The sequence below is a fragment of the Eupeodes corollae genome, chromosome 1 (assembly GCF_945859685.1).
Source record: "Eupeodes corollae chromosome 1, idEupCoro1.1, whole genome shotgun sequence".
NCBI lineage: Eukaryota > Metazoa > Arthropoda > Insecta > Diptera > Syrphidae > Eupeodes > Eupeodes corollae.
Window position 1 is genome coordinate 61,651,008 of NC_079147.1, and position 15,236 is coordinate 61,666,243.

The 15,236-nt window shown below is 36.3% G+C and overlaps 1 protein-coding gene across 1 annotated transcript in view; it reads right to left on the reverse strand.

Annotated features, from left to right (window-relative positions):
* Positions 1-15,236, reverse strand: part of LOC129939617 (dopamine receptor 1) — an 88,903-nt gene that overhangs the window by 40,769 nt on the left and 32,898 nt on the right. Inside the window, exon 4 of the mRNA XM_056047700.1 lies at positions 11,212-11,341. Within this exon, the coding sequence (XP_055903675.1) occupies positions 11,212-11,341 (130 nt within the window). The remainder of the gene's footprint in view (positions 1-11,211; positions 11,342-15,236) is intronic.

Below are 15,236 nucleotides of genomic sequence, written 5' to 3' on the forward strand. Positions count from 1 at the left end.
ACACGAAGAACTTCTCTCGAACCGACCCAAGGTACTTTCATCCGCTTTTGTCATAGTCCATGCTTCTGCACCGTATAGCAGGACGGGGATGATAAAGGTCTTATATAGCAACACTTTGGTCCCTCGAGAGAGGACTTTACCACTCAATTGCTTTCTTTGTCTAAAGAAACAGCGGTTAGCACGAGTTATTCTGCATTTAATCTCAGCGCTGGTGTTGTTTTCTGCGTTTAGAGCGGAGCCTATAGGTAGACGAAGTCCTTGACTACCTTAAAGTTACGCCTGTCGATGGTGACGTTTTGACCAAGACATCGGTGTTGTATGTCCTTTATATTGACGACAGCATGTACGTTGTTTTGCCCTCATTAACCGTTAAACCCATTTTTGCCGCCTCTGCCTTAATACACATAAAAGCCCCCTGTCATATGCGGCCTTGAAATCAATGAAAAGATGGTGAGTGTTGATTTGGCGTTCTTGAGTTTTTTCCAGGATCTTCCTTAATGTGAATATTTGATCAACTTTGGACTTTCCTGGTCTAAAACCACACTGATAACGACCTATCAGATTGTTGACGATGGAATTTAGACTTTCACAATTATAAGCGAAAGTAGACTGATTCATCTATAGTTGGGGCAGTTTAGAGGGTCTTCTTTTTTCAGGATCGGGTAAACAGTAATGAAGTTCCATTCATCGGAAATGCTTTCGTCCGAGCATATCTAACATAACTTATCTCCAGATGTTTTAAAGAGCTCAGCATTCAAGCCATCCGTTACAGCGGTTGTATTAGACTTCAGCTTAGATATTTCAATCTTTACTTCGTCTAAGTCCTGAGGACGAGATTGTTGGCTTTCGTCGTCTATGTTAAATAGATCATACTGCGTGACAGCGGAATTCAGTTCGTCGTCGCCGTTATACAGTCTGCAGAAGTGGTCCTTCCATATCCTCAGCATTGAATGCGGTTCCACTATGACGTATGCATTTTCGTCTTTGCACCTTTCGGTTCTAGGTTTATATACCTGTGAATTTCGTTTCACCTGTTCATAAAACTTTCGAACTTCATTCCTGCTTTGAAACCTCTCCACATCTTCGACCCCACACTTCTCATGCCCTCTCTTTTTCCTTCTGAGAAGTCGGCGTTCCTCTCGCCTCTTCTGCTCATAGAACTCATGAGCAGCTCTCGTACTTTTATGCAGCGCCGCTTTGTTTGCCTGTTGTTTGGCTGCATTTGTCTGTCGACATTCCTCATCAAACCAAGGGTTCCTTGTAGGTGGCTGTTTGAAACCCAGCACATCAGAGGCGGCTTCTCTGATTGCATCTTGTGCTGGCGGCAGAGAACTTCGAGAGATTTTACTTGTAACTCGGTCGGAGAAGGATTTTGAGATCTCTGGCGATTGTTGCCGTTCGACGTTGTATCTTCTCCCAGCATCTCCATGTTTTGCCTTGAGTCTGGAAACCTGAAGTGCTACCTTGGCTACAACGAGGTAATGATCCGAGTCGATGTTACCTCTTCAGAAAGCTTGTACATCCATGATGTTGGAAGCGTGTCTGGCGTCGATCGCAATATGGTCAATGTGGGGGACAGTAACTTGATCTGGAGAAGTCTACGTTCCTTTGTGGATGTTAAGGTGTGGAAAAGGCTTACTGGCTACCCTGCTTTTCACCCCGCAGCAAAATCTATGAGCCTGAATCCATTGTCGGAAGTGTTGTCATGCAGGCTGTTCTTCCCGATTATTCCACCAAAGATGTCTTCCCAACCTAGCTTGGAATTAAAATCGCCCAGGACAATTTTAATATTGTAGCTAATACACTGCTCATATGTTTTGTCTATATGAGCTCGAAGAACATATCTTTGGTGTTGTCGTATTTCTCTTCCGTGAGGAAGTGCGCGCATATCAGGCTAATGTTGCCGAATTTAGTTTCGATGCGTATGGTCATGAGGCGCTCATTGATGCACCTATAGCTCAAGACTCTGGCTTCATAACGAAGCCGCATTCAAATAAGCCCTGTTGGTTTTCGTGGTAGCAGTCACCATAGTAAATATCGCAGTTTTTGTCCTCTATTTTTCCAAGCTCTTCAGTTTGTTCAGGATGACCATGGCGAATTCACGCTGCTCTATAAAGGCTGAAAACAACTTAACCGAACCTTTCAATGTCACAAAAGGCTTAAGACAAGGTGATGCACAGTAATGCGATTTCCTTAACATAGTAGTTGAAAGACTAGTGCATAGCATGACTTTACTCTACCCTACAGTTTTAAGCCGAATCCGAACGGATAACTTGCAAAAACACTTTTCATAACAAGAATCACTCTTGGAGAATTTGTCAACTCCTCGAAAGGGGCAAATTGTTCATATATTTATTTATTTTTATTAATATAATATCTCATGATTGTTGATGTTATATTTTTTCCAAAGTTCATAAGGATTTTCTCGGAATATAGTTAAAATATGAACTTGCAAATTTGTCTGTAAAAAGAGAAAGTCCATTATAGTTTAAAGGTTACACAATGCATAGTTATGTTTAATTTGCTGACCAAAATTTGGTTTAATCCATTTTATACTTAAAGGTAAGCCGTAAGCTCTTAGGTGTTATACATAGATTCATTTGCATCTAATTAAATCAGGGATAAGCTTAGCATCCCCATCGCTTACAGTAAACAAACTAAATTTAATATTCAAAGTCATGTAACATCATCATTTAATTTAAAAAAAAAAATGTCCAGTCATTTATTTTCTCTTAACAAAGTATCTAGACATTTAATGGAAAATGTCTGCCTGATGTAATAATATCATACCTATCAGATACTTTATCATTTCACTAAACACGAAAGGTAACCGCATTTACTTCATTTCAACAACACTCCATTATCATCATATTCCTCACCCATTTCGAATAAAATTTAATGATGATATTTTAATTTGTCCATAATTACCTACGCACTTGAACCTAGGTTATGATAACATTTTGTTGATAGATACATTTGCCACCTTGACATTCGCACATCTTTTTCTCAAGACGATTTATTTTTAGGACTCAAGTTGATCACGTGCGTAGGTAGGTAAAAATCTAGATGTACCTGACGGTTAATGGCGTTAATTTTGTGTGTCTTGACTTCACTCTTCTCTCCTGTCGAATAAAGCCAAAGAAAAAAAATATCTAACGACTTATGAAATAAATTTGTTTTGCAAATAAGTAGGTTAAACCACATATAAGGTGCTTCCTTTATAGGCAACTTTATATGTAAGTATACCACCAATCTATATGTATTTGTAAGGCTTAGAAAACACCTTCAAACCTAAACCTTACCTAAGTCTATATTATGATGGGAAAACCGCATTGCTCTACATTATATATGTACGTAGATAGAATCTGCTGCTGGATAATTTTTCCATCAAAACGATAGAGAAGAAGGGCAGGGAAGTTAAATTGAGCATCTGCTATTAAATAGTAGTATCTTCTCTTGCTTCTATACCAAGCTGCTTCTGCTTCCACTCCCCTCGATTCGATTCCATCTATCTCCATGTTATTTTGCCATTAATAACCACAAGCATCTTTTGGGTATATTGGGTGGAGAAGTAAATTCCACACGTGCTCAATCTACCGCCATTACCTTGAAATTATATCAAGTTAAGATATTATAGCAGAGAGTATAAACAGATTTTTGCACTGACTTTGGTTTTCAACCAGGAACCGCAGGAAAAGAGGGTTTGTAAAAATTTCAGGAAATTCAAAAAAGGTTTCGGAGCAATTTTTCTTCTTTTATAAATCAAAACAATTACGTTTGAATAGGATTTTTTATACTTTCAAATAGCAAAATATGTAAGAAGATTTTTGTTTATAATATGGACAAATGAGAAAAAAGGAACAATATTAACAACAATAGACATATATACATATGTGAATAATAAAACATTCTAAAATAGCCGGACAATATTTTTCAGAAATTAACCTCATATGGTCTTTACTGGACCTAAAGCGCTCTAAAGACTTGTTATCTCAAAGCTGACTTCATATTAGCTCCCTAATAGGTATCCTTACGGGAAACTGTCTTGTAGGCAGACACGCAATACGACTTGGTGTAGCCTCAAATGACTTCTGTAGGAGCTGTATGGACGAGGAAGAAGAGGAAACAAGTTCTTACCTCCTCTGCGCTTTCCATGCTCTTTCACTCAGATGCAAACTTCATCTGGAGGACTACTCTTTTGATAATCCCAGTGAACTAGCTAAAAAGGATATCAAATATCTTCTTCTTAATAAAAAGCTCAAAATGGTTCGACTAGTAAGAAGTTATTGTCTAGATTCGTGTGGTATCACAATGGGCCTTTCTTTTGGCCTAAGTGTGTGGATTCTAATCCTCATCCACGTTAATCTAACCTAACCTAACCTCACTCAATTGATTACTCTATGCACAATGTATGTCTTTGAGCCATCAGTAAAGATGATTGTGTCGAAACGTATCGACACGATGTCATCCTCCCAATCTTCTCTGGACACGAAAATAACCTTAAAACCCTTACAAAGGCTAAAAGTAGGAGTGCAGTAGTCAGTGTCTACCGAGATAATATCTGAGGGAATCAATTTCGTTGTGTAGCTGTGACCATAAGGTTTTGGCAACCAGCTGTTTGATTCCTTCAGACTAATAGCGCTGCAGGAAACTATGTATTTAATAAAAAGACTGATTGGTAGAATATCCAAACTAACGTTTAAGGCGTCCGTTGGGCAAGTACGCATGGCCCCTGTGGTGCCCACGCAAGCTGTTCTCTTAACCTTCTTTAGCTTATCAATATTATAGGCTTTGCTAAAAGCAGGCCTACACACAATAGACCCATATGTTAAGATTGGACGTACTATGGATGTGTTCGACCATAAAATCATCTTCGACTGAAGTCCCCACTTTTTGCCGAAAGTTTTGCTGCAGGCGTAGAAGGCAACACAGGCCTTCTTAACCCGTACTTCAATATTTAGTTTCCAGTTAAGTTTAGGGTCGAGTATAACTCCCAAATATTTTGCACTGGAAGACAATGATAGGATTTGACTGTTGAGTCGAGGTAGCGTGAACGGCGGTACTTTAGTTATGGTGGTAAAGAGCAACAATTTAGTGTTACTTTGGTCCACAACTCGTGGCCCAGCTGCTAACTTTTTTCAAAGCTGACTCCGTGATTTCACTAATCACAAAGGTGTACTTTCCTTACTCCAATAGCACCAAATCATCCGCATAGGCTACCGCCTTCACTCCACATCTCTCTAATTTAACGAGAATTGTATCCATGACCAGAAGCCATAAAAGAGGCGAAAGGACACCACCCTGGGTTGTTCCCCTACTCACGTGTTTTGTTGCGATTGTATTGCCTAGAGTGTTATATCTTCTCCTCCACTCACATTTCTTTTGGCTGGTTTTGCAGAGATGATGATAAGGCTCTTATAATACTTTGATTACTCGAGAGAGACCTCTACTACTCAATTGCTTTCTTGGCCCAAAGAAACAGCGGTTAGCAAGAGTCACGCTTCGTTTGATCTCAGCGCTTGTATTTTTTTCTATTTTTAGGCTGAGACAAAGTCCTAAATACCAGAATTACTTCTGTCCATGGTGACGTTTTGACCGAGACGTGTAGTTGTAGTAGGTTCTTTCGTAATTACAGCATGAACTTTGTTTTGCCCAGATTAACCACTAAACCCTTTTTTGCCGCCTCAACCTCAATGCTCACAAAAGCCCCATTGACATCACCATATGCCAGCTATTGGATATACTTTTAAAAGTTAGCACTTCCAGTGTTGACGTGGAAGTTCTGCACAATTCTTTCTAGGACGATGTTAAAGAAATCGCATGACAGCGCATCACCTTGTCAAAGCCTTTTTTGACATCGAAAGTTTCGGTTCAGATGTTTCCAACCTCCAAATTCTCCACGGTCATCTTGCACACAAAGACGAGTTTGGCAGGGATACGAAAACTAGTCATGGCTCTATACAGCTTGTTCCTGTAGATGCTTTCATATGCGGCCTTCAAATCCATGATGAGGATAAGGAGCTATAAAGTTCTTTCCATGGGATTGAGCCGTTCATATAGTATTGAAGACAAAATTTTCCAAGCGTTGGTAAAGTATAGAGGTTCTCCTTTTTCAGTATGGGGCAAACATTACTAAGGTTCCATTCATCGGTTATGCTTCTGCCGTCTGCTAGAGCGGGTTTGCTAGACTTCAGCTTAGGTTTGGCAATCTTTACTTCGGTTTATAAGTCGGGAAGATGGAATTGTTGGCTTTTGTGGTCTATATTGATTGGGTCATCCCCTGGCAGAGACATTTGGTTCTTCCTCGTCGCCTTTATAAAGTCTGCAGAAGTGGTACTTTTATATTCTAATTTTTGACTACGCTTCTACTACTATGATGATTGCACTTTCGCCTTCAACTCAAGATTTATGTACTTGTGAATTTCATTTTACCTTGCTCATAAAACTTTCGATCTTCATTTCTGCTTTTGAATTTCTAAACATCTTCGACCGCACGCTTCTCAGGTTATTCTTTCTTGTTCTTTCTGAAAAGTCGATGTTCCTCTCTCTACATCTAGAATGAGCCATCTAATTTAAGAAAATTTTATCTTTGCATCTCAACACAATTGTAGTTTTGTTAATCTGATCTCAAAACCACTAACTTTTTACAAAGTTTAATAAAATTGAATACATTTTCCACCCTAAACGCTCAGAGACTGAAGACGGGTAATAATTCAATGATTGAAATTTGTCATCGAATGATTAATGTTTATTAGACATCAAATAGTTCATGTCTAATTTGTTTCTGCTTTTTTTTTTAATCAAAAACTATTAATTAAAACAATTGCCACAAATAAAAACAACAGACACGAGGTATCCTCTTCAAAATTTATCGACGCAATAATTTACAGATGATCTCTACAAAGATGTTATCAATCAATAAAACATCCTGATGCCTGATGCATTAAAATAAATCATCTTATCCTAATCAAACCCACAGGATGGTACCCTGATACTGAAGGCTGTGCTAACCATCAGACTTATGTAATCAACAGATTAAGTTTATGTATAAATAAAATAAAATAAGAATAAACCAACAAACATAAATATTCGAATATATGTTTATATAACTTTGTTGTTTATTTTTCCCCAAAAACCATCATCAGACAAACACCATCATCGTGTATCTTAATATCCTGTCATCATAAATCACAATATACATACATACATACATACTAACGTATTTAGTCCTATAACTGGATGTAGTACATACAAATATAGGACCAACCGAAACAAGAAGCTTCTTATGGGATAAAAAGTATTTATTATCATCAAAATTCATTCGACTTTTATAAATGTTATCAATCATCCGTCGGAAGTTATTGTCTTTTTTTTGTTTTAATATGTTTTAATAATAAACAAACAAACAAACAAATTACAGACACACTTAATACCAAGATGTAGATTATACAAACATTTGTATTTTAATTTAAAAAAAATCATAATACCTATCGAAGACTTAAGAAATATCAAAAACAGACATCAAGGACTTTGTGGGGGCCACAAATAAAAAAATATACCTTCACTGAGGAAAAAATATATGAGTAGGGTTTTTTTTTTAATTTACAGGCACCAACAAAAAGACATTTGGCCAGAGCAATCCACATTCTCAATGTGCGATTTAAGAAAGAATCTCTAGACTTGACAGTACGCTCGAAATTAAGTTCAAGAGTAAACTGATGACCGTTTCTGGAAGTGCGAGTATTACGGCTGAATCGTTTAAGGGGTATTTTGCAACTCGCTAATTCGACCGAACATTCTTTGTAAAAATTCATAAAACGTTGCGGCGATGTGCTAGCGATGTAAACGTTTCGATTAAAGTTCCATCGGCTATCATTTTTAAAGCCCTTTTTTGAAATCTATCCAAGAGATTTAAACTTGTCGAATTATATTCAACAATCGGACAGATGAAAGCTTTGTAAATTACAACTAGATCAGAAGGAATGAAAAATGTCTTGCACCGTCGAAAAAATCCTAAGCTGATCATTCCATAAGAGGTGATCTGTGATACAAATATCGAGTACTGACAGTTGATTAGTTTCCTGGATGCAAGTACCACTCATAGATAGCAGCATCGGGGTTGTGTTACGCTTTAACGACAGGAGATAGCATTGAGTTTTCGAAGCAATACATTCAAACGGTCTTTGATTTCAAACTAAACAGTGCTTAGAATGATCAGAATTTAATGAGCATATCATTCGCTGACGTTGAAGTTCCAAATCTAAAGGACAATTATGTGAATCTAGAAACGCTGCGGCTACTGTCGCAGGGACAATGGATGAAAAGTGGCAGGCAAAAGATCATTTATGAATGTAAGGAAAAGAGTTGAAGACAAAACGGATCCCTGGGGGACACCAACATTTGTTTTGTGAATTTCAGACTTGAAACCATCCAATACAACTTCTATTGAATTGTAACAAAGATAGTTTTTTTTTAATCAAATAAATAAGAGATTCATCAACACCAAAAGAACGCATTTTCTATAAGACAACTTGGTGCCAAACTCTATCAAATGCTTTTGAAATATCAAGTGCAATAATCTCACTTTCTCCAAAACGATGTAAAGATTTGTTGCACTGTTCGGTAAAATGAACCATGACCATGAGTGGATCTATTCCTACGAAAGCCGTATTATCAGTCATTATTAAGCTTCCGTTCTTCAAGATATTTCTTAAGCTGAAAATTAATCAGCGTTTCTAGGACCTTAGAAAGAAGGGACGTAAGTGCAATTGAACGTTTGAGAGGGAGGAGGATTCGCCTTTTTTAGGGACAGGCTGGACAAATGCAGTTTTCCATTAACTCGGAAAGAGACCTGTAGAATAGGACAGATGGAAAAGCTTATACGCAGTGGTTTTGAAAGCGTTGAAGAACAATAGGGAGAATACTATCCGGGCCAGTGCATTTTTGTATATCAAGGTCTTTCAGTACTCTTGCGACTACACGAGTGCGAAAGAAGATTCGTCCCATTTATGCTCTCAAGAACAGGAGGACTCATGACACTATTCGGTAGCGTCGAATTAACAACAAAATGTAATGCAAGCAAATTGGCTTTATCATTCGAGCTTACACGAGGATGACGTGGTGTTTCGTACGTTTTTTTACAAATGACCAGAAATTTGTACTACCTTACGACCTAGTAGTATCTTTTGCCTTAATTTCTGATCATGCAAAAATTTGGTTCGTCGAATATGACCATTGACGGTCTTTCTAGCTTATTTGAAATTATTCCGGTTTTCCTCAGTCTGTTGGCTTAACAACAACGGAAAATTACATCTCTGATCCTAACAACCTTTTTGCAGTTTGAATCAAACCATGAGTTCTCTTTGGGTTCGATAGATTTAACCCCATTCGGGATAAAATTTCTCATTCCACAAAGAATTAAATTTGTTACTGCCCTGGAATCCAAGTTACTATCGAGAAAGCATAGTGACCAGTTAAAGTTTCTGAAGAATTCATTGAGACCGTCCCAGTTGGCTTTCTCATATTGCCAAACGGCTCTCATGGGAGTTTTTTCTTTAACTGGGGTTTTTCTACATAAGAATTTTGCAGATACGATACAATGGTCAGAGTTAAGAAACAAGTCTAAGGTGTTGGCGGATTGACCTGCAACGTCAGGGATTCAAGTTGGCTCATCGACAAGTTGAGTTAATTGATTTATTTCAGCAAAGATCTCAACATACCTTCCTTCTGGTTTTGACTGGCCAGAATAACGAAGCCAATAAGAATTGTGTACATTGAGGATAATGGGCAACAATTCTTTGAATGGAGTCAGACAGAGCATCAAATTCGTTAAAAGTTGAATTTATGTCGAGATTTGGACTTTGATATAAAAAGCATGCGTGGATGATGTGCTTGTTTACCGTAAATTTTAACCACATGAAATTGAAGTGTGTGTTAGAGCACAAACCATATTGTGGCTGGAGTTGCTACGCAACATCATTTCTTATATGCACGGCTAATCCATGATGAGGAAAAAATAATGGAACTAAGTTATACCCATTTAGATTGAATTCCGAATGATCGTAATCTTCACCTTTTGGAGTTTCACTCAATGCCAAAACAGCTGGCCTGTTTGACGAAGTGTGGCATAGAAGTTCTTTCTTAAACCACGAATGTTGCTAAAATCCACCCTGAATTCACCTAACATTCTAATGTTCAAAACTAATTAAACACAATTCGGACAATTATCTATATATACCAGTACCCGTAGCATGATGGTTAGTGCGTTGGACTGTCATGCAATAGGTCTTGGGTTCAATCCCTGCCGGTGCCACCTTAATTTTAAAAAAATAATTTTCGCGGGTACTGCCTCTTGCGAGGAATTGACAAATCCTTCAAGAGTACTTCTTGTCATGAAAAAGTGCTTTGTCAAAACTAGCCGTTCGGATTCGGCCTTAAATTGTAGGTCCCTTCCATTCCTGACAACAGTACTCGCACACAGGAATGGTTGCGAGTTGTAAGTCACTAGGCCCTGGTTCACAACGGACTGTTGCGCCACCCCATTTTGATCTAAATATACCTTCAATATGTATTCATTACATAAATCTGTGTACTTAATTCGTAAATCTATTCAATCACATCATAAAGATTAAAAACATCAATGTACTGGTTACATAAATCTATAAAATGTTAGTACTATTTCTATTAGTTCATATTTTTTATGAGACATCTAAGTTTTGATGTTATTTTTCACGGTTTTACATTTTGTTTGTCCTCTTTATTATTTGAATTTAAATCAATTTTAACTTTTTTTAAAATATAATAATAAATAATTTGAATTTGAAATTAGTTATTTCGAGTTTTCACCAGTTTAAAATTCTATATTTTTCTTCATAGAACAGGGACTCATAGAATAGTTCCGAACAATAAAATGCCAATGTCTTCATTTAGTGCTTATATTGAAATGTAACCATCGCATGTAAACTCTTATCATACAATAATTTCAATCAAATGTGAAGTTTATTACAAGTATTGGAAAAGTCTTTACTGATTCCATACTTTCTTCCCCCAGTGTACAAAATCAACCCTTTTAAATTCTACAATGCAATTATTCTCAATTTGAAAATAAATACTTACAAAACGAACTGGATTTATGGTATAAATATTTATTTTGTTCGATAACAATAAAATATAATTTAAATTTATAAAGCATAATACATATGGTGAACTTACCTCAGGGGGTCCTTTATATGAATATATCGGTCCATAGAAATGGCACATAAATTAAGAATAGACGCCGTAGAACACATTACATCGAACGCTACCCAAGTATCACAAAACTGAGCACCAAATATCCAGTAACCTATGTAAACAAAAAAAAGATAAAAACAAAAAGAAAACATATAACTTGATGTAAATTTAATCACAAATCCAAATACACCCTATAACTATGTATATGCACGAGTATATTACGTGAATGGGTAAAATATAAACACAATCAATAATTGTGTTGACAAAAAATTTCCATAAAATGAAGAATAGAAAATCAATCCTTACAGAGTTTTCCAGAGAAAAACTGTGATGAGACAATACAAAAAAAAACCATATTCCCTAAGGCCAAAGACTAGAGAATTTCTAAAAATATGCTGTGCTAACTCCCAGTGGGTATAAGGGCGCTTGGAGATGGGAAGCAAGTCATAGCTGAAGGTATGCATATAGACAACACAACAACTCTTTATCCACATCGACATCGCTCATCGTCATCGTCATTGTCATGTTGGTTAAGATGAGGTAAACCTATACCTTCCCTTCACCGAGACCCAGAGTCACCATCACCATCACCACCTACAACTTACCATACACCGAACATTCATCCATCCATCCATCCATACATCCATCCATCTATCCTTCACCATCCTTATGACTTAATTTAATTGAACAACATAAAAAGGATGTAAAAATAGAGTGCCTCAGCTAGCTCATATGTACAAGGATTTGTGACTACATTTATTCGTCCTACGGCCTACACCCAACAGCCTACAACTTATTAGACTTAGACAGGGCTAGGGAAGATGTTGGAAAAATGTATTTCATCAAATAAAAAGAAAAGGGTTAGTTCCACCAATTGTTATTTTGTTTTTGTTTTTATTTTGTTATTTTTTAGGGAATGATTTTAGAATTTAATTTAATACCAGTCAGAGCTCAGTTTTTGTGGCCCTTAGAGATTTTACTCTACAAGTCCTCTTGGTGGCATTATGTTAAACATTGCTCTCGAAATACTTTCGATAAAATCAATATTTGTTCAAAATACCAGAGTATAACCTTAAATAGAAAAAAAATATTATTTTATTAACTTTGACAAGGGTTACGGTCATTTTCATCGAGATACCTCTATTTATAGAATCTTTTGTGATAGTATAGTAGAGGTGGGTACGTAAGGTGTTTTGTTTTTCATTCATAAAAAGGGACTTTGAGTTAATTATAAAGTGATTCAGGTGTCAAAACCTCATCATAATAATGTGATAAGACTTGAGACTTTACAAAAAAAAATATTTTAAAACATAATATTTTGTATGAAGATTTTTCTCTTTGAATTCCTAGAAATTCGAATTTAAGTGACATTTAATTCTTAAAAAATATTGCTTCCAAGAAAATCCGTAAAATTTTATGTATTGAAGTACAACATTCAAACTTGAATTTTAGTCGATAATCTGAATAAACTTTAAAGTCGATAATCTGTTCCTACTAAAAAAAGCTCCGAAAAACAAAAACTTCTGAATTTGAAAGTATTTCAAAACAAATTGAAAAATATGTTCCCATTGCAAATACTTGGCTATTTGAGAAGTATTTACTCTTGAAGCTAAGATTTTGACATTTAAAGGGTAAAAACTGTGCCATTTATAAAAATGGAGCAATACGCTCCTAAAGAGTTGATTCAAATTGTTAAAATTATCTTAAACTATGGTGAATATTTTGCAGTAACAGCTCGAAAGTAGCAATTTTCCAGAGAAGTTTTCTAGTTGGTGCTTTTGTGAAGAAATTGTGATCGATTTAATAGCTTTCTACTTTTGTCTACATGTTTATTAAAGAAACAAACAGACGGAATTTTTGAAATAACATGTACTACGTTATGTATGTAGGTACTTTAAATATTTTCGAAAACGACTTAACCAATTTTTATTTAAAAAATAACTTAAATAATTTGAGAAAATGTATTCCTTTAATGGAACAGTTCTTCGGATACCTTGTCTCTTGTTAAATTTTTCTGTCAAAATTCTTGAGCTATTGAAGTAAGAAACTATGTGTGCATACTTTGTCTCATAGAAACGCGCCCTCCAAAAAATCAAATGAGAGCTAATTTAATACTGTAAAAAATGTTCAAACTAATTAATGCATAATATGTTCAATTTTGTATGTTTAAACTTCCCATAGGAAGTTATTGTAATGAGCCCGATTCCTCAAATTGAAAATTTTGACATTTCTCGACGATTTTTAGAAAGATGTCTGTGCTTGCGTGTGTAAAACGTTCGTACGTCCGTACAGTTGTGACGATATTTCGTTGTCCATAGCTCAAGAACCAGAAGACACATCGATTTCCAATACATTTTGTTATACAAAAAATAAGGCAGAAAGATGCAGAAAGAGCTTTCAAGAAAATTGCGTATGTGGTTTTTTTACCATATAGCGGCTTAAAAAAAAGGATACAATATTGGTTAAGATTTGGATAACATTTTATATTACATATTGTAACGTGATAAGACACCAGTTTATTTTTGGAAAAAAAACAATTAACAGTTTTTTTTATAAAAAATAAAAACCTAAAAACAACAATACTAAAACCTGGTAAAAATTTAGTTCGACTCAAATAGCTTTTCAAAAATTTAAAAATACTGTCTTCAAATTGTTTTGTTTCGCAGAAAATATTCTTTTCGACATTCAGTAATTTTTTGTATAAAAATCCAAAAGTCCGGTTGTTTATAAAAAAAGTAAAATCTACAAAAAATAGTACGCAAATTTGGTAAAAATTGATGTTCGCTTCTTGATATCTCTCACATTAATTTCATTCATCGAATTTGTAAAAATTTAAGAAATGCTACTTAAATTGTTAAAAATTTGTTTTCGACTAAAATTTTATTTAACAAATGAAAAATTTTGTTATTAATTTAAAAATTTTTAAGAATAATTCAAGTAACAAATTTCTTATCACAACCCTACAAACTTTTAAGCAAGACAAATCGACAAAAATGATTTGAAGTTATCAGTGTGGGTCGCATCCAATCATTTTTTTTAAAGTTATTCGCAACGAGAGGGGGGGAAAGGTGTTTCCACTAAGGCACCTCTCCATATCCAGACGGCAGCGGAAGAATTTTCGTAATGGAATCAATGGTGGTGTCTTTCTTTGAAGACAATATTTTTAATTTTTGAAACAGTTCCAGTAAGATGGAACTACTTAGTGAACACCTTATAGCTCTTCATCGACTAATTCGGAGCCCAGGCCTATAAGGAGCGGTTTTATTTAGCTTCCCATCCTTGAGGTTATACTTAGGATCTGGCCCTCCAGGTTGGGGGTTGGAGGTGCTGGTAACAGTTACAACGTCGAACGGCTGCAATCGACAGAGAACTCCAAATCCTTCTCCGACCGAGTAACAAGTAACCTCTCTCGAAGTTCTCTGCCACCAACACAATGTATCAAAAACCAATGGCAATATTGCCAAGATGCAATCAGAGTAGCCGCCTCTGATGTGCTGGGTTTCAAGAAGCCACCAACAAGGAACCCCTGGTTTTATGAGGAATATCGACAAGCAAATGCAGCCAAACAACAGGCACCCAATGCGGCGCTGTATAAAAGGACGAGAGCTGCTCAAGAGCTCTATGAGCAGAAGAGGCGAGAGGAACGCTGACTTCTCAGAACTAAAAAGAGAGGGCATGAGAAGCGTGCGGTAGAAGATGTTGAGAGGTATAAAAGCAGGAATGAATTTCGAAAGTTTTATGAACAGGTGAGACGAAATTCACAGGTACATACCCCTAGAACCGAAGGCTGCAAAGATGAAAGTGGAAAAGCAGTCAATGCTGAGGATATTGAAGGACCACTTCTGCAGACTGTATAACGGCGACGACGAACTAAATTCCGATGTCAGGCAGGATGATCCATTCAACATAGACGACGAAAGCCAACAATCCCGTCCTCTCGCCTTAGACGAAGTAAAGATTGCCATATCTAAGCTGAAGTCTAATAAAGCCGGTGGAGCGGATGGCTT